This window comes from Notamacropus eugenii, chromosome 7 (genome assembly GCF_028372415.1).
Source record: "Notamacropus eugenii isolate mMacEug1 chromosome 7, mMacEug1.pri_v2, whole genome shotgun sequence".
In the NCBI taxonomy this organism is placed as follows: Eukaryota; Metazoa; Chordata; class Mammalia; order Diprotodontia; family Macropodidae; genus Notamacropus; species Notamacropus eugenii.
Genome location: NC_092878.1, coordinates 137509629 through 137535286, shown reverse-complemented (window position 1 = coordinate 137535286; position 25658 = coordinate 137509629). Strand labels below are relative to the sequence as shown.

Below are 25658 nucleotides of genomic sequence, written 5' to 3'. Positions count from 1 at the left end.
TTATCTGGAACATGAACCTGGAATGTTGAACTTGGAGCTCCAACCTTGACTTTGTCACTTGTTCTCTGTGTGACCTTGGAGAAGTCATGTCTGGGTCTCAGTTTCCTCAACTATAAAAGGAGTTGCGTCCAAATGAGCTCTAAAGTCCTGTCCAGTTCTAGAGCTGTGATCCTATGAGAACTCAAGGGTTTTTCTAACTCTAAAGTTCTAGAATTTTTTTAAGTTATCTCAGTCTATACTTGGCGTCAGGGCAGCTGAACAGCTGAACTTCTTGACTCTTCACTCAAATAACATGGAATCTAGTCTTTCTGGTGATAGACATTTGCATTTCTATCAAAATTAAATCATGTTACCCAAACAACTCCCATTCATAAAGTGCTTCTTTCCCCTGCATTTTACCAGGATAAAATAGTCCTAATCAAGGGTCTGTCTGCCTAACTGCCTTCATTGAATATCTATAAATCACACAGGGATGCTGTTGTGTCCAAAGAAATGAACCAAGGAATGGTTTCAGTAAAACTTTAGAAAACATGTATGGTCTGATACAGAGTAAAATGAGAAGAACTAGAAGAATAATATATATAATATCAACAACACTGTAATGACAAACAACTTTAAAAGATTTTTGGAGGTGGCTGTGATAGAGCAGCAACAGCTTTGGGAGCTTCCAGCCCAGAGATGAAACCTCTGCTGGCACTGAGCACAGCTGATGCAGACTGGCTACTCTCTTGCCTATAAGCATTCTGGGGCACAGTTCCAGGGTGGAGAGGAACATTTGTGAGGGGTCACAAGGGAGAAGGGGAAGAGAAGAGCACTAGCATTTGTGGCTGCTGGACAGCAAGAGCCCTTCCTGGTTAAAGACCAAAGCACAGACCAGGAAGGCAGTGACCACACCTCTTCCCAGATCACATCACCTTGGAAGCACTGAAAACTTACAGCTCCCCACAACTGGCTCTGAAAACAGCAGCATGACAAAGCCTGAAGCTTGGGACAGTACCTTCCCATCCACAGGTAAGTACAGTCCAATTTTAACATTAATTTCCAAGTCAAGAAATAGACTGGCAAATCACAACAAAAAAGAACTCAACTATAAAAGATACTGTGGTGACAAAGAAGAATAAATACAAACTCAGAAAACAATAATGTGAAAACAGCAATAAGCAAAGCCTCAAAAGAAACAATGCTGATTGGGCACATGCCCAACAAGAATTTCTAGGAGAGTTAAACAAAGAAATAAGAATAGTAGAGGAAAAAAATAGGAGAAGAAATGAGAGTGCTACAAAAAAAAATAAAAGGAAACTAACAGCTTGTTAAAAAGAGGCACAAAAAATAATGAAGAAAATAACACCCTAAAAAAGTAAAATTGTCCAAATGAAAGAGAAAGTACAAATATTCACTGAAAATAATTCCTTAAAAATTAGAACTGGTCAAGCTAATGACTCCATGAGACATAAAGTCAAAAGAATGGAAAAAAATATCACATTGGAAAAACTGACTTAGAAAACAGATCAAGGAGAAACAATTTAAGAATTGTTAGACTCTCTGAAAGTCATGATCAATAAAAGAGCCTAGACATCATATTTCAAGAAGTTATTAAGGAAAATTGCCCTAATATCCTAGAACTAGAGGGTAAAATAGAAATCAAAGCAAGTCACTGATCACCTCCTAAAAGAAACCACAAAAGGAAAACTTCCAAGAATATTATAGCCAAATTCGAGAGCTCCCATGTCAAGGAAAAATATTGAAGAAGTCAGAAAGAAAAAATATTATGGAGTCACAGTCAGGATCACATAAGATTTAGCAGCTTCCACATTAAAGGAGCAAAGGGTTTGGAATATGATATTCCAAAGGAGCTAGGATTGCAATGAAAAATAGCCTACCCAGGAAAACTGATTATAATCCTTCAGAGTAAAAAATGGATATTTAATGAAATATAAGACTTTTAAATAATCCTGATGAAAAAACCAGAGCTGAATAGAAAATGACATTCAAACAGAAGATTCAAAAGAAATTTTAAAAGGTAAACATGAAAGAAAAATCTTAAGGGACTCAATAAGCTTAACCTGTTTATATTCTTTATGGGAAGATGGTACATGTAACTCCTAAGATATTTATCATTATTAGGGCAGTTAGAGAGAGTCTACATAGACAAACAACATAGGTGTATCTGATTATGTTGACAAAAAAAATCAAGGGATGAGGAAGAGGAATATACTGGGAGAAAGCAGAAGGGAGAGGTAGAATGGGGAAAATTTTCTTAAATAAAAGAAGTTCACAAGGAAGAACTTTTATAATGAAGGGGAAAAATGGAAGAGGTGACAGAAAATGCTTGAACCTCACTCTCACTGGAATTGCTTCAAAGAGAGGATTATAAATACACACACACACACACACACACACACACACACACACTTAGTTTGGTATAGAAATCTGTCTTACTCAATAGGGAAACAGAAGAGGAAGAGGATAAGAGAAGGGAGTGGGAAAGGCGGAATGATAAACATGAGGGTGAATTAAGAGAGGCAGTAGTTAGAAGCAAAAAAGACTTTTGGGAAAGGACAGGATAAAAAGAGAGAAAGATAGACAGAAGAAAATGAGATGCAGGGAAATACACAGTTTAATAATCATAACTGTGATTGTGAGTGAGATGAGCTCATCCATAAAACAGAAGTGGATAGCAAAACAAATTAGGAACTAGAATTCGACTTATGTTGTTTAAAAGAGACACACTTGAAACAGAAAGACACAAGAGTTAAAGTGATGGAGCAGAATCAATTATGTTTCAGCTGAAGTAAAAAAGGCAGGTGTAACAATTATAATCTCTGACAAAGCAAAATCAAAAACAATAAAAAGAGATAATCAGGAAAACTACACTTTGCTAAAAAGCAACATAAATAATGAAATGATAGAAAAATGTTTTACAGAAAATGTCTCTCATAAAGGTCACATTTCCTAAATAGATTGGGAATTGAGTCAAATTTTATAAAAATAAGAGCCATTTCTCAGTTGATAAATGGACAAAGAATAAAAACAGGAAGCTTCCATGAGAAGAAATCAAAGCTGTCTATAATCATATGAAAAATGCTCTAAATACAAATGATTAGAGAAATGCAAATTAAAACAACTCTGAGATACCACCTCATATCTCACACAGAAATGACAAATGCTGCAGGGATAAGGGAAAATAAGTACACTAATAAACAGTGATAGAGAATTAAACTTGTCTAACCATTCTGGAGAACAATTTATTACTATAGCCAAAGGACACACCCTTTGATCCAGTAATATCATTAGTAGGTCTATACTCCAAAGAGATCAAGGAAAAATAAAAAGGACCTATATGTACAAAAATATTTATAGCAGCTCTTTTTTTGTGATGGTAAAGAAATGGAAACTAAGGGAATACTCATTAATTGGGAGTGGTTGAAGAAGATGTGGCTAGGATTTCGACGGAGTTCTATTGTGCTACAGAAATGACCAGGAGGACAGTTTCAGAAAATCACAGGAAGACCTATATGAACTGAAGCAAAGTGAAGTGAGCAAAAACAGAAAGTCATTGTATACAGTAACAGCAATATTGTAATGATGATCAACCATGAAGGACTGAGTTGCTCTGAAAGGACTCATGATGAAAAAATGCTAACCTCCTCTGAGTGTAAATTGAAGCAAAATTTTTCACTTTATTTTTCTTCCCTTTTTTGTGATATAGATAATATAGGAATATGTTTTGTATGATTTCAGGTATATAACTGATATATTGCTTGCCTTTTCAGTGGGCGAGAGAGGTGTGGGAGGGAGGAAGAAAATTTGGAATTAAAAAAAATGTTAAAAATAAATAATAACTTTAGAAATAAAATAAAAGAGTTTAAGTCTGATCAGTGTAATGACCAACAAAAATACCAGAGGAGTGATAATGAAGCATGCTACCTACCTCCCAATAGAGAGATGATGAATTTAAGATGCAGAATGAGACATTTTTGGATATAGCCAAGGGGGAAGTCTGCTTACCTTGACAATATACATTTATTACAAGAGTTTTGTGGATTATCTTTTTTTTTGATGAGGTGACATGGTAGGGAGCTTATTCACTGAAAACATTTTTATTATGTCATAATCCAGGGTACCAGTTTCAGTTTTTCTATTGCTGCTGTTCATGATATCCCTCTATAGCTCATACCTCATTGGCGGTTCCAGAGGTTAGCTGCATCTGAAACAGGCTGGCCAGTCCTCTCTTGATATTCCGTACGCCCACAGGTTCATTTGGATGTGAGTAGTAGTCTGTAATCTGGAGGAATAGAGACAATCCAAAAGAAAGACAAGCATTATCAATAAGATCTCACTAAATCAATAGACAGTCAGATTCTTCCCCTTCCTCTCTGTTATCCTAGTGCCAAGCCTTTAACTTTTTGGTGAAGAGAAGCTACTTTTCATTCCACAGAAAACTTGAGATCAGAAGGATGATGGAAAGGGGAAATGTCCCTTTCCAGAGAGAGGATGAGCACAGTTGCAGGCTGTATCCCTTTCCTGATACAAACCCTATAGGTCAAAGTGATTGTCTAGGAGATCAATCTTTGAGATCCAGTGATTGATCCCACTCTATTGTGTGGGAACCTATAATCATTCTGCTGCACTAAATGAAGACATTTCAGGGAACCTCAAAATCCCTGAGTCAACCTGTCAAGCAGTAACAGCCAAAGGTCCATTTTCCACTGGCAGAGCATTTGAAAATTAACTAACTGCCAATCACCCAGGAATGCCACAAGCATGAATCAGAACCTCTCCAGGTCCAAGCTCTCTTCCCATAATGTCTGGACCTGCTTGACCCTAATAAGAAACCTATAAAAAAAAACTACCTCTTTTACTTGTCTTGTTGCCTAATTCCTTTAAGGGCACCAGCAGTGTGCCCAATTTCACTTAGGGCAGCAGAAGACTTATCTCATTCTCCCTGACTGTCCTTTATAATAAGTGCATCCCTTCAGTAAAGCTGACTAGCTAGACTGTCATGCTATGAGCTCCAAAGTACATACAAGGGATAGGCAAATGCACAGTTAGGGGAAAGGATGGAACAAGACACACATATTCATTAATAAAAATCACCTAATTTTATCTGATGGTAATCATACAGAAATGCCACCATCCCTCCTCATCACTTTCTCTCTCATATAAATGGTGGCTTCACAAAGTGAAGGAGAAAGTTGAGCAATTATCCAAAGAGCTGGACGAACATGCACAACTAACAGAAGTAATGCAGAGCTTTGCTGGGGAGCACAGGATCCTTTCCCCTACCCATTCAGATCATTACCTCAAGGTTCCACTTCTCTTTGTCAGTTTACTAATGGACATTTCATCGTCATTTAAATGACCCCTTTTCTTAGTTTCTGCGGTGGTTGAATCCATGGATGTCAGGCGAGTGTTTGCCCCAATTAAAAGGGCATTGGGACAATGACCTCAGTGTCTGAAAATGCATGGTATCATATTTTCTAACAAACCATTGGCAATCTATCAGCCCCAAACATAAGCTTCTAATGGGTCGTATCATAAACTGGGTCTTTCTCCATTTTTCAGCAGCATGACTGGCACACAGTCACATTTCCCAAGCCAAGCGTAGGTTGGGAAAATTTCCAGGAGTAAAATGAATCTAAGGTCTACTACTACTGCACCTGTGAGGAAACAGACCATGATTGATTTCTCACATGATGGAGTGCAGATTATGACTGACCATGAGATCACTGGCCTGGCCTTCTTCCTAGATGTTTCAAAAGGCAAGTGTTAGGATCTGGAAGAAAAAAATTCTGGAGTGTTATCATTATACAGCATAACCTTCCAACCTTCAAAATATGCCTTTTATTTTTATATTGTTAACCTTACTTTAATTACAAACTGGCTTTCTGATTCAACCTTTGGGTAACAAATGTTTGCCAACTTTAAGGCAGATTATCCATTTATTCTCATGGCCCCCAGGGAGAGGTGAGATGCCCAACGTACATGCAAAGTGTCCATGGACCTTCCTTCTTGTTACAGGGCTATGGTGTGTACGTGCTTTTAGTAGTTATCCTCAAAGATGAGATTTCGTAGACTTGGGTACCCAGATCTTAAGCCAAATATTAAACCTCCAGGGTCATGTTAGTTACCAAGGAGGGGTCCTGAATGGTCCCAGAACTCATTCTGACTTGAATCCCCCTTAGCACAAACCTCTTTTATACACAGGGTATCTCAAAAGTCTTTAATAGTTTAAAACTGCCCTAGAACCTTTGGGATACTATGTATCTACATGCCTCCACCACCATATATATCTGCATGTATTTGTATACATACATAAAACATATAAACGTGAATGTGCACATGCTTTTCTGTGCCTCTCCCTACAAAATGTAATACATGGAATGTAAAGCCTTCTATCTTTGTCTTTGTATTCTCAGTGTCTTCCTTGTATAGTACCTGGCACACAGCAGGTACTTTATAAATGCTTATTCATTGAATAAGTTGTACACCTACTGTATGCTCTTCCTTTATGCCCACTAGTAGATGTGAGATTTAATCTTTATCTAGGTGATTTCAGAAAACCCTGTTTAGTGGTGACTTTTCTCTCAAGCTAGAAAATGACAGAGTGTCTGCTTGGCAGAATGGAAAAGCCCATTGGCTCTGGGGTCCCAGGAACCAGGCTTACATTGCCACCCTGACACTGTGTGGGTTACCTTGGAGGAGGGCTGGAGGTCCCCTTCACATCCTTCAGCCTCAGGCTCTTTATCTAGAAAATGATGGGCCAGACTGGATGGCGTCAAAGGGTACTTTTGGCTCTAAATCAAAGATCCTGCATTTGAGATGAGATCTTAAGGGAGAATTTATACTTCTTTCCTTCCTTCATATCAACTTCTATTGTTACAATGGGACTGGCAAGGTGTGGAAACTCTGCATTTTGCTTGTCTATGCTACAATTACGGGAACACAGATTTAGAACTGAAGATCTTAAAAGACATTTGTCCAGCTCACACTTTACAGATGAGGAAATTGAGGCCCACTGAGGGTGAGGGCCTGCTTAGGTGGTAAGGAGCAGAGCTAGGATTTAAACACTGGTCCTGTGAATTCAAAATCCTAGCTCATGGACAAGTGTGCAGTTGGATCCCAGCAGATGTCAGCCAGCAGGACGCATTACTGTAGTAGGATGAAGGTCACAGTTTCACAATAGGAGGTGAGTCTGTTCAATCATATTCTGGCCATGGATGATGACTTCATGAATTTTGAAATGAGGGCTGGACAGGTAAGAGTCTAGAATGGTTGTCTGAAGACACTCCCCTGGGTCATTACACCATCAGGGACACATTGTTACCAACCTGTAAATAGGGAGAGGGTGAATGGGTGTTCACACATGAGAGGAGGGGCTGAGAGGAAGCTTTCAGGCTAAATCTGATAGGAAATTACACACCACTGAACCCAGTGGTAATTGTGTACAGGCCTTCCCCAGGAAAATCATGCTTCTGCTCAGATTCTCGGGCTTATATCATCTTTAAAGAGAACAAAAAGGAAGTTCCCCATCACTGAGAAACTCTTACTAGCTAAGAAAAAGACTCAAAACAACAATAGGAAGTGATGTAGCAAACATGAACCAGTTCTTTGAGCCCCTTGAATGGGGGAGGGAGGGGATGCTGGGGTGAGGGAAGGGGAAAAGGAGAGGGGAAGCTTTTCAAGCAAGAAGCAAAAACCTGGCAGAAAACAGAAAAAACTCAAAGGAAACTGAAGTGCCAATACATCTTCATATTTAAATCATAATTCAGCAGGTAGAGAGCTGGGCTCAGGCACACACTGGCTCGGCCAGGCTGGGCAAGTCACCGATGTTCCTCAGTGTTCTGTCTGTGGTGTCAAACTCAAATAGAAATGGATCCTTGCAAGCTGCACACTGCCTGATAGAGCCACAAACTAACATCTTCTATGTTGTATTATATTTTTATTTCTTTATTAAATATTTCCCAATACATGTTAATCTGGTTAGACAAGAGTCCAAGCTGACAGTGTGACACTTCTGCTCCAGGCAACTCTCTAAGACGAGAGGTGACAACCAGCATTGATAGAGGAGGGTGTCCTCACCTGAAGTTCCTTATCCTAGTGAAATTGCAGGTACTTTCTCCTCACTCTCACCCTCCACCACCTTCATTTCCTCCCTGCAAAGTCTGTTTGGTATGTAGCTGATACAGCATAGCATACAAAGAAGAAACAAAAATAGATAGATAGATAGATAGATTAGATAGATTAGATAGATAGACAGATAGACAGATAGATGGACAGATAGAAAGATAGATAGATGATAGACAGTTATATAGGTACAGACAGATAGACAGACAGACAGAAAGATAGACAAACCGATGGACAGACAGAAAGATAGAAAAACAGATAGATAATAGGTAGACAGATAGACAGAGAGGTAGATAGATAGATAGATAGATAGATAGATAGATAGATAGATAAAGCTCCCATGCTCCCTATTATCTCCAGCATCAAATATAAAATCCTGTGGATGGTTTGTAAAACCCTCCATAACCTTCTCAGTCTCCTCATACCTCCTCCCCTTCCTCGTAACCCCCACAATCCAGCAACATAGAGCTTGCTGCCCCTCACACAAGGCACTTCATCTCCCACTCTGGGCATTTTCACTGGCTGTTCCCCCATCCCTGGGATATTCTCCCTTCTCATCTCTGTTTGGACCTTTTGAAAGCAGCCTTTCCCGATTTCCCCTTCATTCTGGTGTCTTCCCTCTAAGATTATCTCTCATTTCCCCTGTCTGTAGCTTATTTGTACATAGTTTACATGTTGTCTTCCCCATTAGACTGGGAGCTCCTTGAGAACTGGATCCATCTTTGTATGCACACTGCCCAGCACCACGTAATAAATGACTATTGACTGGTCTTGACTCTGACACTTTAAAGTGTTCTTAGGGGTCCAGTGCAGGTACCTAGATCATGCTGAGAGTTTCTAAAAAATAAACATACAACATATGTTGCCAGCAGGAGAGTGAATTTCCACCAAGACAAAATGAACTAGCAAGTCTGTCTTACTTCATCAGGGGTAGAAAGTAAAATGAGATAGCCAATTTCCAGGATGAATTCTTTGACTCAAGATGAAAAACTGGTCATTATTCAATTGATTTGATCATCACAGATAGCCAAACTGGAAAATGTCACATCAAAATCAAATCAGTTCTGAGGCTTAGGCTGCACGACCAAAGCTTTATTTCCCCTTGGCCACACTTCCCGCAGGGACAGAGAGGGATGGAACATAAACCCACTCTGTCCTAGAAGCCCAGTCCTTTGATGGTGAACACCAAAGCCTAATGAGTAGGGACTAAGGTTAACATAGTGTCCCAGAGTTGAGGGAAATCTGAAGCAGCCATGGGGAATTTTAAACTTTTTTACAAACCTCTGAAGAGCTGGGACTTAGTGAGTCTACCCAGGCAATATTGTCACATTCACATTAAAATGAGATGCCCATGCAAGCATTCTTAAGGATGGTGACGTGGCCAAAAATCACACCAGGCTTCAACGTCACATTTCCTCTATAATTATTGCATTATATGCCTGGAAGATATCATTATGTACTTTAACCTGAGGCTACAGCAAGAAACTCCGCTGGAATTGAGGGTTCTGAGTTGCTGAAATAATGATGTGGCAAGCACACTGCAGCCTTTGACCTCCATAGGCTGATCTGTTTTTGTGAATACCAAAAGACTTTGCTCTCAGGTGGCACTTAAGATTATAAAGCCAATCAATATCATATTGGCACACGTGTCTTGCTAGGTTGGAAGAGGCAGAGAAGAAAAGTAGACAGTTCCATGTCATCAAGGACATGGCACTTGGGTCAGCAGATCTTTGAGGAGAATCAGAAGGGAGGATGTCACAACTCCACCAAAGAACATGGATTTTCCCAATAATAACCTTTCCAGGTCCCCATAGACTTCTTAGTCTATTTCTTTTTGTTACAGGAAAAATTTCAGCTACCCCTAGGTTTGTACAAATCTCAACTTCCCAGTTTAATTATGGTAGAAGATGATCATTCCTTTTATTGCTGTTGAGGTAGACACCAAACTGCACTGTTTCTGGCTCATTTTTTTTTTTTTTAATATTTAGGAAAATTGCTTTTTTTTTAACCAGGACTGTGATTCCATTGACACTGGGAACTCCCAAGGTGGAAATTCCCTCTTATCGATGCAAATCAGCATCTGTCTGCTACTGATGACTGTGGAGAGTTGCCTAGGGCACTGAGAGGTGGAGTCACTTACCATACCCAGTATGGAGGACTTGAACTTAGGTCTTAATGATTCTGAGACCCAGTTTCTATCCTCCATGCATGCTGGATCACACATTTAAATACAAAGATTATGTGAAATTCAGTTTCTTAAAAATTTTTTTTCTTCAATTCATTTCCATAAATGGGCATCATATCTTCTTTGATTTATTTTCTTTGGATATTCTAATTTCATCATATAAACTGTGGCTAAAAATATTGATTGCCATAATTTCTAGACTCCATTGTATCAAGACCATTTCTATAATACAGACTCAGAATGTAACTAGTGAATGCTTTGCAAATGAATTCATTAACTAACACTTAGAAAGAGTTAATTTATTATTACTACTAATAACATCCCTTTAAAGTTTGCAAAGCCCTTTACATATATCATCCCATTTAATCCTTACAACTCTATAAGGTGGGTGTTTTTATTATTCCCATTTTACATATGAGGAAACTGAGGCTGAGAGTGGCTAAGTGACTTGCCCAGGGTCACCAAAGCTAGTGAATGTCTGTGTCAGGGTTTGAGCTCTCAGCTCAGCAGTCTAGTCACCTTGACACCTAACTTTCAATACTACAATAGTACAGATTATTCTTTTTTTGTGAAAAGAGTACTGGACTTGAAATTGGAAGAGCCCTGTATTAAAAACCCACTTCTGACACTTATTAGCTGCATGACTGTGGGTAAGTCATATAACTTTTTTAAGCCTCAGTTTCCTCAATTGTAAAATAGAGATGTTATTCCCTGGCATTCTTATCTCACAGGGTAACTGTGAGGAATAAGAAAGAAAATGAAAGTGTTCCATACGTACCAACTAACATTATCATTTTTATTATTATTATATTTAATAATAATATTTTAGGTTGAAATGTTTTAAAATTTAGATTTAATCTCTGAATTCTCACAATCATAAAACTAAGCTGATCTTGGCAACACCGTAGGCTTTGAAAGTTTCGTTTTTCTATGTTTGCTTGAAATCAGTCATCTGTAATCAAATCTGTTTTTTAAATCTCATTTAATTCTCATTGTTCCGTTCATTCCTCTAAACTTGTGCGATCATCACATTCCACCATCTTTGCAAACTTTCTTCGTCTGTTACGTAATACAACTTCCCCAATGCTTATCTGTCACTGGTGAATAACATCTCCTATAGTCACATATGTTTCTTTATAAATATTTTCATAGAAATAGCAATCATAAGTGGATAAAAAATAAAAAGAAATCCAGTGCCCTGATTAATTGCATTGTTTTCTAGCAGATCAACTTGTGGACCTTGCTTTATTAGCTTTGTTTAAGATTCTGCATGTCCTCAACCATCACTAAACCATCTATTTGTGGACAACCTTGTCCACTTTTTTTTGACAGAGAGAGGGTATTCTCTCTGCAGAAGGGAAACAAAAGTGAGAAAAAGAAGAAACAGGAGAAAAAGGAGAAAAAGAAGACATAGTATTTTTAAAACTGCTTCTTACCTTTCCTCGAGTCAAGTGGAGAAGCACAGGTGTCTGCAAAGCCGCCAAATTATCTTTTCCTATGATTTGGGAGGTTTTTTTCCCCTTGAAGATGTTCTTTCCTCCTTCTCTTTGATTTGCATTTTCAACATTAACATCTTTCATCTGTAATCAAGCAAGAAGTATATTAGCTAAACATCCTGTACCTCTATCCCCAAAGAGCTATGGGAAGTGAAATGGGACAAGCTATTATAATCTAAACAAGAATGGAAGTAAACTCTTTGGGTTCCCCCCCACCAAGATTTGATTTCACCAAAGACTATAAGGTTTAAGGCGATAGTAAGATGATAATCTGAGATCAAATATCTATTTGATTGAAGGAATATTATTTTTAAGATGTCAGAGACTTTAGTAAAATCCATCTATGCTATTTTCACTTTCTTGATTAATTCAGGTAGATTCCCACCCCACCTTCCCAAAACATTCTTAATACTAATTTGTACATGATTCAGAAAACTAAAATATCATATGAAATCAGAGAATTTCAGAGTTGGAAAGGACTCTCTAGTTCTTTAAAGGAACATCTAGTCCAACCTATATGTGAAAAGAGTTCCCTCTACATTGTACATCTCAAAGTGGTATCCAGCCTTTGCTTAAAGCCACTCAGTGGAGGTTAGAAGTCACTGCTCTATTTGTGTTAGAGAGTTTGTCTTCACATCAATACTAAATAATTTGTTTCTTTTCATTCATTGTCCCTAGTTCTATTTGCTGTGGCTAAAGAGAACAATCTGTTCTCTCTATTCAAATGCCTGGAGTCAGCAGCATATTTTCCCCAGTCTTTAGTCCATGCAAAGCATCCCAGTCCCTTTCATGACTATATATGAGACCCTTCTCCATCCTGGTTGTCCTTCTCTGGATGTTTTCCACCCTATCAATAGTCTTCCTAAAATGTGTTGTCCAGAACTGAACATAGTGAATATAATATAAACTGCATATGATCAGTGTATAGAGACACTATCATCTCCCTGTTCTTACAAGTTACGATGCCATTGCAGCCCATGGAATGCCATACTGACCTTGCAGTCCACTGAACCCCCAGATTTCTATCTGATGAACTGCTATCTAGCCATGCTTTCCTCCTCCTGCACTTGTGAAGTTGAGCTTTTGAATTTGCATAAGGTTGTCCAATGGTCCCCATTATATTTAACATTGTCTAATGTGTCCCACTGTTCTTTCTTGTCCAACCAGATCTCTTAGAATTCTGACTATCATCCACTGTGTTAGCTATTCCTCCTGGCTTTATGTCATCTGAAGAACTGATGAGCATGCCATTTATGTTTTTATCCAAACACTGATCAAAATGTTAGAAAACACAAAGCCAAGCACAGTTACTCACAGAAGAGTTCCTTTGGAATTGACATCATACCACTAATAATCATTTTTGATTAGAGTCATTCAATCAGTTCTGAATCCTTAGAACTATACTATCATCTAGTCTGCACCTTTACATACTTTCCATAAGAGTAACACAAGTACAAATCCCTTTGCTTGGCATTCAAGACCCTTCCCAATCTGGAACCACCTTATTCTTCTAGAGTTATCTGATATCATCCCCTGTGTGGACTTGATGCTCAAGCCCACTTATTAAGCACTGTCCCTGCATACACTCTTGCTCTCTCGCCCTCTCTTGGTCTTTGTTCATGCTGTTCCCTAAGTCCCCCTTTAAAGCCCATCTCAGGGCCCTCTTCTCCATGGAGTTTACCCTGAGCCCCTGGGTCAGTAAGATCCTTCCCTCTTAGAACTCACAGTGATGCAGCACACTCTCAATGGTCTAGAATAGCTCTCTAGTGTAGCCCTCACGTAATACCGGGTGGGATCATTACCTGCCTGTGTCATCCCTATACCAGACTGTAAACTCCATAAAACCAAGATAAATAGCTCATTTAAACTTTACATTTCTTCCAATGACTAGCACCACTATCTGCAACTGGTCAGTGCTGAATAAATGCTTCTTCAATAAATGAGAGAATGAAGAAATAAGAACAATCTTTCTATGGAGTATGATAATAACCCAATGAGACACAACTCAAAAAATGAGAAGGACTACTGAGTTTTTAACTAGGCTAGGAAGATAGACAGAGGTTAGAATAAGGAAGCAAAAGTGACTTAAACCATATATCTCAGAGTAAACTTCATTTTTAAATATTTAATATTTCACGGATTCAGTTGCATTGGATCAAACAATTTTCCATGTAATATTATATATCTGTCGCCATATAATAAAAAGTTGCCGATCATAAGGGTGTTTTCCTTAGCCCTTCATGCCACCAGAGCTATACCCATCAAAGATTTGATAGGGCTCTACTATATTTGGGAAATAGGAAAGTTTCTAGTTCTAGAAAGTGACTCAGAAAACCATGAATTTTTAAAGTGGAAAAATATGTTAGCAGTCAGCCAACAACTCTAATTCGTGCTCAAGTCCCTTTTACAACATGCTAGATAGCTGGTCATTCAGCACTGGTTCAAATGCTTCTTGTGACGTGGATCCCTGTTTATTCTATTGCTGGACAGCGCCAATTGTTAAAATATTCTTCTGTATTTTGAGAGAATATCTGCTTCCTTACAACTTCTACCCACTAATCCTGCTCCTGCCCTCTGAAGCAACACACACTAAAGAGTTATAATAAGAGTGAACATAAGACTCCTCAAGGAGGTTAAAAAAAGAGGGAAAGGTCCCACATATTTTTTAAAGGTTGTACCAACACTTTTTATAATAGCAGAACTGGAAACAAAGTGGGTTTGTATCATTTGGGGAAAGCTTGAACAAATTGTGATACATAAATATTGTATCATATGGAATGATGAAAATGAAGAATTCAGAGAAACTTAGGAAGACTCGTACAAACTGATAGAAGCAAAATAAGCAGAACCAAGAAAACAATTTATACTTTAAAGGAAAACAGTGCTGAAAATCTTTGGAACTCTGACCAAGGGAGTGAAGAAGATGGATGGTAGGGCGTGCCTGCTGCTTCTCATAGAGGGTAGTGGACCAAAGGTGCTTGAAGAGGCATGTAAGCTATGACACGGTCAACATGTTGATTTGTTTGCTTGTCTGTACTGTACTTGATGGTTATAAGAGAGGGTTGTACAGTGTTACTGTGCGGAGTGATCAGTGAAAGACAGCATCAATAATTCTTAACAGAGGCAGATAGGTGTGCTGAATCCTGGGCTTGGGAATGAGGAATATCTGAGCTCAAGTCTTGCTTCAACCCTTACTTAGCTGCGTGACCTTGGGTGAGTCACTTAACCCTCTCTCAGTCTCAGTTTCCTCAATCTGTAAGATGAGAGGGTTGGACTCATTAGCCTCTAAGATTTTTTCCTGCTATCTCAGTGATCTTCTGACGAGCTTCTTTACAGAACTATTTCATAATTATTTGATGATGATTATTATGTCCTACTTTATTCCTCAAACCTACTCTTTTCCAGACTGAAAACCTCCAGATCCCCTAAGTTTTGTCCCTATGACATGCCTTATTTACCCGGTCACTCTCCCTTGCACATCCTCTGGTTTGTCAGTGTTTTCCTTAATGTGTGGTGCCAAGAAGAAGACACCTTTCTGCTGGGGCAGAATATAGTTACCCAAGTTCTGTCACAGGTAAAACCCATGGATCTACTTCAGTGTTTGGCTACAAACACATAAGAACACAGCCACTCACTCTGAGTGGCTGCCCATCTCTAGGTCTTTCCCTGACATGAAGGTTTTCTGCCCAAAGAAGGGAAAATGCTTACCGTGACTTTAATTAGCTGGTCATCATCCCCATCTGGATTCCTCCACACTAGGGCAACATCCACATCAGAAGATATTTTGTAGCCTGCACCTTCCTGGAGTGATTCTCCAACCTGGTTAACAAACACTTCAGTGGAGTATGTAAGCGTATACAGCCTGTCATTGTTCAGGGAGAGTCCAGTAGTGTGTCCTGGAAGAGAAACAGGAATGAAGACATAAAAAAGCATTTTTTAATTTTTTAAAAATTTCCCACAAAAGGTTGTTGACCCAGCTTCCCCATTCTCTAAATTTATTTTAGTTTGCAACAATTTTCTTCTGTAATAATATCATTTCTGATGTCTACATTTTATCTCTAGGCAACCAGGTATCTAGCTCAATGGAATTGGAATCAGGGAGACCTGAGTTTGGAGGCTAAATGTTTACAACCAGCTTTATGGGAGGGGGGTGAAAGTACATAGGGTACACTTTTAGGTCTAATCTTCATAATTAAGGTCTTTTTCCCATCACTCTCTTAAATCCAGACAATTAACAAAATAATAAATCAAGCTCTTATTTGTAGCCTTTGCCAATTTTCTAGCTATAAACGTTCACACTGAAAATTTAACAATCAGTTCTTGGGATCCCTAGGGACTAGCTCCAGCGATTACAATGACCTGAGTTCAAAATCTGCCTCAGATGCTTTAGTTTCCTGTATAATCCTGGAAAAGTCACTTAACCTTTCTCAGTCTCAGTCTTCTCCTTTATAGAGGGGGGAATAATAATAGCCCCTATCTCTCAAGGTTTTTGTGAGGCTTCAATGAGACAATATTTATAAAGTGCTCAGCACACTGCCTGGCATGTAGTAGGTGCTTAAACAATGCTTATTCCCTTCCTTTTCTCATCCCCCTTATGCATGATTCTCAGAAGGGTCCATGACACCCAAAAGGTGAAGATTGCCTGAGGTCAAGTGATTCCCCCATGGTCACACAGCGATGACTCTGCAAGCAGACTGCCCCAAGGTCTTCCTGACCACATTCTCCACAGGAGCACCTTTCTTTGTCTCAAGTACAAACAGCAAAATACATTAATTGAATAAATGGTACATAGTAGAGGTTCTAGCAAAAACGACATGAGTGAACTGATAAGAACTGCTTGTAATTACATTTTTTTGCAGGGAAAAGCTTAATCAAAACATTCAGTGTTTAAAAATAGTTTAACTAGGCTAAACTTTTCTCCATTCTAATTTGCTATGCCTATATGTTGAGAATATCTTTCTCATACATTGGAAGATTACTTTCATTGTGACTTGCCTTTGAAGAATCACTACCAGAGTCTAACCAAATGAGGTTCCCTGTAGTATCTTATCACAAAGTCAAGGAAGCAACTTTATGCAGTGGCAGGAACATGAGATTTAGAGAAATTTGAGCTGGGTTTGAGCCCCTGCTTTGTCACCCACTACCTCTGGGCTCTTGGGCAAAGTTACTTTCCAACTCTGGGCCTCATTTTTCTCCTCTGTTAAAGGAGCTCTCAGGTCTCCTTCAACACAAAAGTTATGAAGCAATGGTACCTGGGCAGGAGCAAATGAGTACCATGTTTTATCCAAAAGCTACACAGAGTCTAGAACTTAAAGCAATAAGAATAACAGTTCCCCCACTCCCCTCAAGAGAGAATTAGAAATAATTTATTTTAACTGTTCTTCAAATAACTTGGAACAGAGTAGATAATGATCAATTAAGGTACAACTTAAAAAATTGTTGTGTGAATGAAATGGAACATTACACTGTAAGAAATGATGACTGAGGAATTGGAAGAAGCTTGGGAAGACTGATATACATTGATGCAGAATGATGCAAGCAGAACCAGGAGAACACGATTGCAACAAAGTCAATGTAAAAAACCAAACCAAACCAATTATTATGTAATTATAAGGACCAAGTTTGGAGTCACAGAAGAGACAAGAAAATTGATCTTTTTTCCTTTTATGCAGAGATGGGAGACCATGGATGTGGAACTTTTTTTTTTTTTTTTGCCCAAACGGTTTTTTTCTCTCTTTTTTGATTCTTTGTTACATGGAATGACTCTGACTAGGGGGAAAGGCAGAGGACTTAATGTAGAAACAAAAGGTACAGATGTGAATTAAACTGATTTTTAAAACACTGTGCCACTGCTTGTGTGAAAGAAAGCAAATTGTTTCGCCTATCCAGGTTTCCTTATATGTCAAATGAAGGGGCTGTAACCAGATAGGTGATCCAACTTATCGCTAAGGTTCCTTTATCTCTAAAGTTCTAGGATTTCAGAGACCAAAAAAGGAGTCCCAATATAGCTTTACAATGGATCTAGGATTAAGGCTCAGCAGTCAGGGAGCCCTTCAGAGCATGCCACACGGGGGGCATAGTAGGGAGCACTTTTAATAGGATTTTTTAAATGCACATTTTAATTAATGCCAGAAAACTCTGATCTCCATGGAGGTGAGGTATTTATTTCATGATAAAATGCTACAAGGAAGACAAAGACTCCAGTAAACAAAAACATACTACAGCATAATTTTCAGAATAAAAAAAGGGGGGGATAAATTTTCAAATTGAGGGGTGGGAGAGCAATAATATTCAAGCCTTGGAAAATGAATTTCCCTGGCTTTCTTGACATGTTTTTCTTTTTTCTCTTAGTACCTCCCTCCATCTCGCTTTTTAATTTTTTTTTTACTTAAGACCTGTGATTATATCTGGGTCAGGAATTCCTAGGACACTTCTACCAACACAGATCAGCAGCTGCTCTGCAATTTACAGTCTGAAAAAAATTGTCTGGGGGCTATTGGAAGAGATATGACTTGCCCAGGGTCGCACTGTCAGTAGTATATCTATCCATTAAACCATCTTCTTAGTCCCTTACCTTAAAAATAGTCTCTCCAACACACACACACACACACACACACACACACACACACACACACAGAGACAGAGAGAGTAACAGAGAGTGAGAGAGAGAGAGAGAGAGAGAGAGAGAGAGAGAGAGAGAGAGAGAGAGAGAGAGAGAGAAGGGCATTTGCCTTTAAAGTACAAATGATGAACAGAAAATAAAGAAACCTGAAGTGTAACTTTAATTTTTTCTCTTTGGAAGAGCGATTAAATGAGGACAACCCTCCAGCTGTGCCAAGCAAGAGGGAGGAGATGGAGAGCTGACTCAGGAAGATGAGGGTTCTGGAATCCAGGCCCTTCTGGAGCCCAGAGCAAATCCCTTAAGTTCTCTGGGGTCATCACTACATCTGTAAAGTGAGGGAACTGAATTGGATGGTCTCCAAGGGGCCTTCCAACTTTAAATCAATGATCCCCTCATTTCTGATCCTTACCCCTATTCCTCCACCCTCAACATTTATACTAAAATTTTGAGTTCATGTTAAATGGAATACTTTAAAAGTTAGACCTTAATTTGATGGCCGTTTCAATCTTATATTATATGAGTGATTTTTTAAAACACTTTCTCCTTTTGGTGCCTTTCTGTATTTCAATAAGGCAAACCTCAAGTGGTCAAAATGCATTAACCAAAAAGGAAGAATGTCTGATGGTGGAATTATAAACATGGTTTCAGGCTTGCTTGGTAGACAAGCAACCCTTGAACTCTTCCTTTGAATAAGACTACTTTGTCAGAGGGTTACTTCTCATACACTATCATTATAACTGGTACCTATTCCATGCCCTCTTATCTTTTATTTCTTATTCATCCCAGGGTCTGAGGTGATGGTAATTTGGGTCACCATGCCCTACCCCACTCACCAAGTGTCTGTGAGGTAGGTCAAACTCGTAGTGAAAAACAAGGCCAACAAAGACCAGGAGATAGTGTGGATGGAGGTGAATAAGATTTCCCCTTCCTTTCTTTGCCCTTGAGAGAGGCTTAGTTTGGGGAGAAGTGAAGGGAGGAACAGGGAGCTCTGGGAGGAGGAACAGCAGCTCTGTTCACCATGTGACCTTAGCATGCAGTCTGCTATGTGAGTGCCACCACCGGACCCCAAGATGCTCCTGTGGGTCATTAGGAACAATGGACAGAAAAGCAGATATGGATGGGCATCATGAATGGGATCCTGAAAAGCAGGCAGGTTCCAGATTGGGAGATAAAGGAAGCCTCAACGGCTGGTGAAACTAGAGAAGGACACCTTCCTTCCACAATATTTCTTCTGGTTTGATTTCCTAACTCTGAGAGGAGTTACAAACATACAGCTCTGGAAAGCTGGGAGGACTAGAAAGAGGTTATAGGTTTAGGAGATGATTAGATGCAGTTTTCCCTTTATTTTTGATACATACAATACAGAGTGTAGCCATAGAATATTGATTTTCTGTTTTCTCTGAATGTGAGGAAAAAGAAGGAAAGAAAAATTCTAGATGTCAGATGGGTGAGTGGCAAGCTTCAACCTTTCCTAGACAGTCAGGTCTGCCTTAATTCCTGCTTTGAAAATGTGAATTTATTCCAACAGACTGATATATCAGAGAATAATCAGGATAATTTTAATTTGAGTTTGCTTATATGATTTGAGGCAGTTGGGGTTATGTGACTTGCTCAGGGTCACACAGCTTATAAGTGTCTGACGCTGGATTTGAATTCAGGTCTTCTTGAACCCAGGGTTGGAGTTCTATCCACTTCACTACCTATTCAGTATTAGTATCCCCTTTAAGGAGACTTTTATTTTCTAAACACCACTATTTCAGTTTCTCCTGAAATATGTTTCAATGCGCTTCTTCATGTATGAAAACTCTAATTAATCAGTCAACAAACAGATACCGTCTGATGTGTCCTGAGTAGTCACACATGGGCAATGCTTTACTTTCTAATTCATTAAGCACGAGGACAGAAGCTGATAATTCTCCACAAGAGCATTCCTTTATTACAGCCCATGGCTGTTCAAAATGGTCTGATAATAATGCCAGTAGGAAATGCTCAATCAATAAATTAGGGGCATGTGCTATTTGCTTCTCCCACCTAAGAGATATGCGTTTTATCTAAGAATACGCCAAAGTGAGAGCAACAGTGGTGGCTGTCATTAACCTGTCATTAACTTTTTTATTTCCTTAAAATCTCTGCCCTTTAAAACTTTGTCCAGGGGTTTGCCATTACGAAAATTTGCCTAAATTGTTAGAAGATTAGATTGTAAACTGCTCCCTTAGATAGGCAGGTTCTTTGGGGGCAGGGAGCTGTCCCTTTTTATTATTTGTATCCCAAGTGCCTAGTACTGCCTGGCATGTAGTAGGTGCTTAATAAATGTTTATTCCAATTGAATTGAAAGAAAAAATATATTTCACCAATTAGTAATTTAAAGAAAGATTAGGGGGACCAATAGAGGGTTAGGCTCCTAGGAAGGAAGTCCCTCCTGTGACACATGTAGGCAATGTTACACTGGACAAATAACTTTATCAGGGCCCCAGACAATTCTCCAAGACTAGAAGTTGTGGAACAACTGCTAGTCTACTATGGGAAAAGGAGTTTACCTGGACCTTGTGAAATCATAGGTACTGATTCCACTCCTTTCTACAAAAACAGAAATGGTCCCTCATTCAGCCTACACAATCATCGTTGTTTCTAGAAATAAATTAAAATATGATTAAAATAATATGAACACAAATATGATTTGAAAATAAAAATTTCCAAATGCTACTGACGTGTTCAATTGGTTTTTTCTAAAATTTGTTTTGCTCTGAAAATTTTCCTACTACTGATCAAAGTAATATGAAAACAATACTATGTAATAGAATAGCTTCTGACCACCACCACTGGCATGAAGAAGCTTAGAAAGCAAGACAAGTGAGGGGGACCTTTTTGGGGGAAATATGAGGTATAAATTTATTTGTAGAACAAGTCACCTTCCCTCAGTATTCTCCAACGATGGTTCATGCTTTCATTCCATCATGACTCTCTACTGTGGTTGTTTTTAACTTTTCTATTACTAACCAAAATAATATGAAAATAATACATGGTGGCAATAACTTTTGATCATTCCCATGGTCAGGCATTATTTTAAATAAGTACAGTATTTTATTTTTTAAATTTATTTTAAATAAGTACAGTAACAGAATATCTTTTTTTCCTCCAAATTTCTTTCCATGCTGTTGATAAAGAAATCATTTCAGAGGATCACAGATTTAAAATTGAAAGGAATGTCAAAGGCCACTTAATTCAACCCCTTTACTTTACAGATGAGGCAGCTGAGGCCCAGAGAGTTCATCTGATTAGCCCATGGTAGTAAATGGCAGATCAGACATTTGAACACAAGTTGGATGATTCCAAGTTCAGAACTTCCCACAATCAAAAAATAGAAATTTATGTACAAATCCAGACATTCCTAACTTGTACCCTAGAATTTAACAAGAATCTGTATAATCTCCTTAGTTTTGGGGACTTTCTTAGGAAATGGCTTTAAAATGAGTTCCCATCCTGTTTAGTCAAGTTCAAATGAAAAGAATAAGTGCTAATTGGCTGAAGCAAGAAGGTATAGCACAGGTAAGGCACAAGTGAGATCTGAAGGGAAGAAAAAAATGATTAAAAAATGGGTAGAGATTCGAAGTCAAACAGAAAGAGATCAGTGGGGGAAACTCCAGGGAATGAGAGAGGAGGGTATAAATAAAGGGAAGAAGGGATCAGGAACAGCTGGGTGCAGGAGAGAGATAATGAAGGATAAAGAACCAAAAACGATGTCTAGAGGTGACAAGATGTAGAGACTTAGGTGAAAAAGTACTAGAAGTTATCAAAGTTAATGTGTAGTAGGAAGAAAAAGATTTAGCAAGCAGAATATAAAGTGAGGTATGCTGCATTAATTAAACAATTTATTATATTCAAATACATTATTTATATAAGGTTAGGCTAATTTATTAAATAATAAATTAAATTAATTAAAAAGAAAGCTTGACATCAAAATCTAAAGGAAAGGAGGATGAAGGTGGAGTAAGTAGACAAAGGCCATGCAAAAAGCATGAGTGCCACACTTTGGGGGCAGGGCGTAGACCTAGAAACTGAGACACAAATTTTAAAAGAGGGAAGAAGGTAGTGTGAGAACTAACAGAGATAGGAAGGGAAAAGATAAAGGTCTGTATCAGCACTTCATGCTAAGTTCGAAGGAAGAATCCTATATGGCTGAAAGCTACCAATGACCAATAAATCAGCAAGCTGAGTGCCAGGGGGGAATCCAGTTTCAAAATGGGCAAGAAGGTGAAACAAATAAAAGATCAGCCACAAAAAATGTGAGCAAGAAAATTACAAAAAAATAAGAGAGGCTCCAAAGGAGAGATATGAAAAGATACACCCACCCTACCCCTTTGCAGAGGTGAAAGGTCCTTAGGTGCGGTACACTGCACATACTTTTTCAATGTATTGACCAATTTTGAACAAAGCTTTCTCTGGGAGGAGGAAAATTTTGGTTATGGTATGATCAAAAAAAATTAATAAATTTAAAAAGAAAAGAAAATGTGATCAGGACTTAGCAGCAGAATCAAAGAGAGAAAACTTAGGGGTACTGAAGGGGGAAGGAGGTCTTTGGAGCCCAAATTAGAAGGAATGAAATCAGAAAAGCATGCGGTCTGGACTGGAAGTAGATGGAATATTATTAACAAGTGTAAATAAGAAGAGATTGACAATTTAAAGCCTTTGATTCCTTTACCCTTGGAATATATTCTTGATATATCCCAGCCTCCACCCCAGTCCTTAATTCCTTCTCAGATCCTAAAAGTCCACCAGCATCTCCTGCCCCATCCACACTTTCTCCTACTCTTCTTCCACCCCCACCTCCACCCCCCCAAAAGTAGAGGCTTAATGGATAGTTTATTCAAACTTCAATAACTTATCCCAACAGGCCAATATTTTGAGATATTAGATTGGGGTCAAAAGTTGAACACAGACTGGTTTTCAGTTGGGACTATTAACAAATAGGTGTCAGTCATTAAAAGGGCCATGCCAATTCTATAATTAAATCATGATACTGTATAATACAGAAGGTTGCAGTGTCTGGGTAGGGACAGCTGTTAAGTCCTATGCTCTTTATTAATATACTTGGCACGCACAGTATGTGCATGTCAAACTATTAGTGATCCCAAACATCATACTTCCCATATTTTGTGACATTGGATATTTCATACTGGGGAGCAACACCTTAAAAAGTGCTTTGTTAGATGCTTCTAGAAATACATGTCCAGATCAACAGAAAGTGAAAAAGTGATAATTCAAAGCAATCCATTTCCCCAGGATTGCTCAAAGAATCATATAATTGAGCTTGAAGTTAGAAACTATTATCTGTGGTAGCTCTGTTTCCCCACAGATTGCTAGGCTGCAGGCTCAGCCACATGGACCTTTTACTGGACTTCTGAACATCTGCAGTATTGCCCAAGTACGCACTGATACCTTAGACTGGGCTTCTTAAAATGACACATAAAGAGGTTAAGGGACGCGTTCAAAGTCACAAAAGCTGTAAATGGTGAAGCTAGAATTTGAGCCCCAGACTGCTGAGTCCAAATCCATTATTCTTTACACTACCTCAGAACTGAAGAAAAAATGATTATAATCACTAAAATGTACTGTGATGAGTTTAGATTAATCACACATGTTGATTCTAACCCATCCCCTCTTGCTCAAGCAAAAAAGAATGGTATTTCATTCATAAATTGTTTTTTACTAAACAAAACAACCTCAAAAGACTACACTACCCTTTGAATTTTAAAAGCCATGAATGAATTAAATAAAATTCCCACCTAGAGAAAAGACGTCATCAAAGGGTTGCTTGTATTAATACCTAATGGGAAACTTTCGAAGTTACTTGGCCTCTTTTAAATATTTTAGCATGACTAGCCTAGGTAGTATTTGTTTCAAAACTTAACAAAGATCCTTTTTTTACTAAAATGTTTATGAAACTGCTCTACTGAGTCTTGTACAAAAGGTTATTTTAAGATTGTCCCCCACCAGAGACATATTACACTAAGTAGGGATCTTTTAAAATTGAGAATGTCTCTTACTCTTAATTAATATAATGTAATATAGCTCTACCAGTTAATTGTATCTTAAAACATAAAGTGTGAATTAGTCATTCGGTTTTTTCGAAGATGGCAAATTTCCCACTTAATAACATATAATTGTAATTCTTGCAAGTTGCTCATAGTATTATAGTTCCGGTACATAAAAAGAGCAACAAAATTTAATAGATTCTTCATGGTTCCCATTCCTCCTTCTCTGGCCAATGTTATGAGAAGTTAGGGAGAGAGGCCCACAAGTTCCATTCAAACTGGGGCCTGATTTTTCCGGAAGGCGAAGTGCTGGTAAGCATTGCATTGCTAAGCAACTCCAGGGGAAATCCTGGCTCTAGACCTCTTTTTACAAGTCAGATGAGGGAGAAACATTCTGAGAATGAACAGCTCCTTGAAACAAGAGCAGCCTTCTTTTTTTTTTCTTTTAAGGAAAGTATGAATGGGTGATTCAAGCGAAAAAGTCATTTGGTTTGGAAGACTAAAAACTCTGAGAAAGTCCAGTTTTGCTCAGTGAACGTCAGATTTCAAGTATGTTTTCCAGCCCCCCACCCCCACCCCCAGTTCTGTCTTCATAACCATTTTGGAAAAAGGCTTTATGCAAGACTTTTGTGGGCCTTTTTAAAAAATAAAATATGCCATTTTTACTCCCCAATGACTTAGTTTTTAAAAATTAATGGGCAGCACAAACTTACCTTTAACAGACGCAGAGTATGAGGAGATAAAGCAAAGGAAAAACACAGCCAGAAGAATCATGGTTGACTCTGGTCGGGTCCACAGCAGTGCATGCAGCTCAGGCAGGCTGGCCTGCACCCACCAGAGAGCTGCTCTGACTGCAGCCAAGGGAGCAGGAGAAAAGCCTCAGCACCTGGGACAAGCAGGTTTATCTTCAGGCAAAGGGCAGATTCCAAATTCCATCCTCAGGGCCTAAGGTCAATAAAGTACTTTCCATTAATCATTAAGCGCAGGGGGGTTGCAGATTTTACCCCCTTTTTACGGCTTCACTTCTTTCCACTTTCATTCTGGGGAACTAGGCCAGAGCAACCTCTCTCTAGAGCAGGGGTCCTTCACTTTTCTGCTCTCCCAGACTCCTTTGGAAGCTCATGGACCCCTTTCAGAATCATTTATGTAAGTGAATAAAATAACATAGCATTACAAAGCCAATCAGTCAACAAACA

The 25658-nt window shown here is 38.7% G+C and overlaps 1 protein-coding gene across 1 annotated transcript in view; it reads right to left on the bottom strand.

The window, feature by feature from the left end:
* Positions 1-25385, bottom strand: part of MTTP (microsomal triglyceride transfer protein) — a 62988-nt gene extending 37603 nt beyond the window's left edge. The window contains exons 1-4 of the mRNA XM_072624212.1: positions 25176-25385; positions 15517-15704; positions 11749-11892; positions 4178-4285 (exon numbers count right to left, since the gene is read on the bottom strand). Coding sequence (XP_072480313.1) covers positions 4178-4285; positions 11749-11892; positions 15517-15704; positions 25176-25236 — 501 coding nt within the window. The 5' untranslated portion in view covers positions 25237-25385. The remainder of the gene's footprint in view (positions 1-4177; positions 4286-11748; positions 11893-15516; positions 15705-25175) is intronic.
* Positions 25386-25658: the final 273 nt, after the last annotated feature.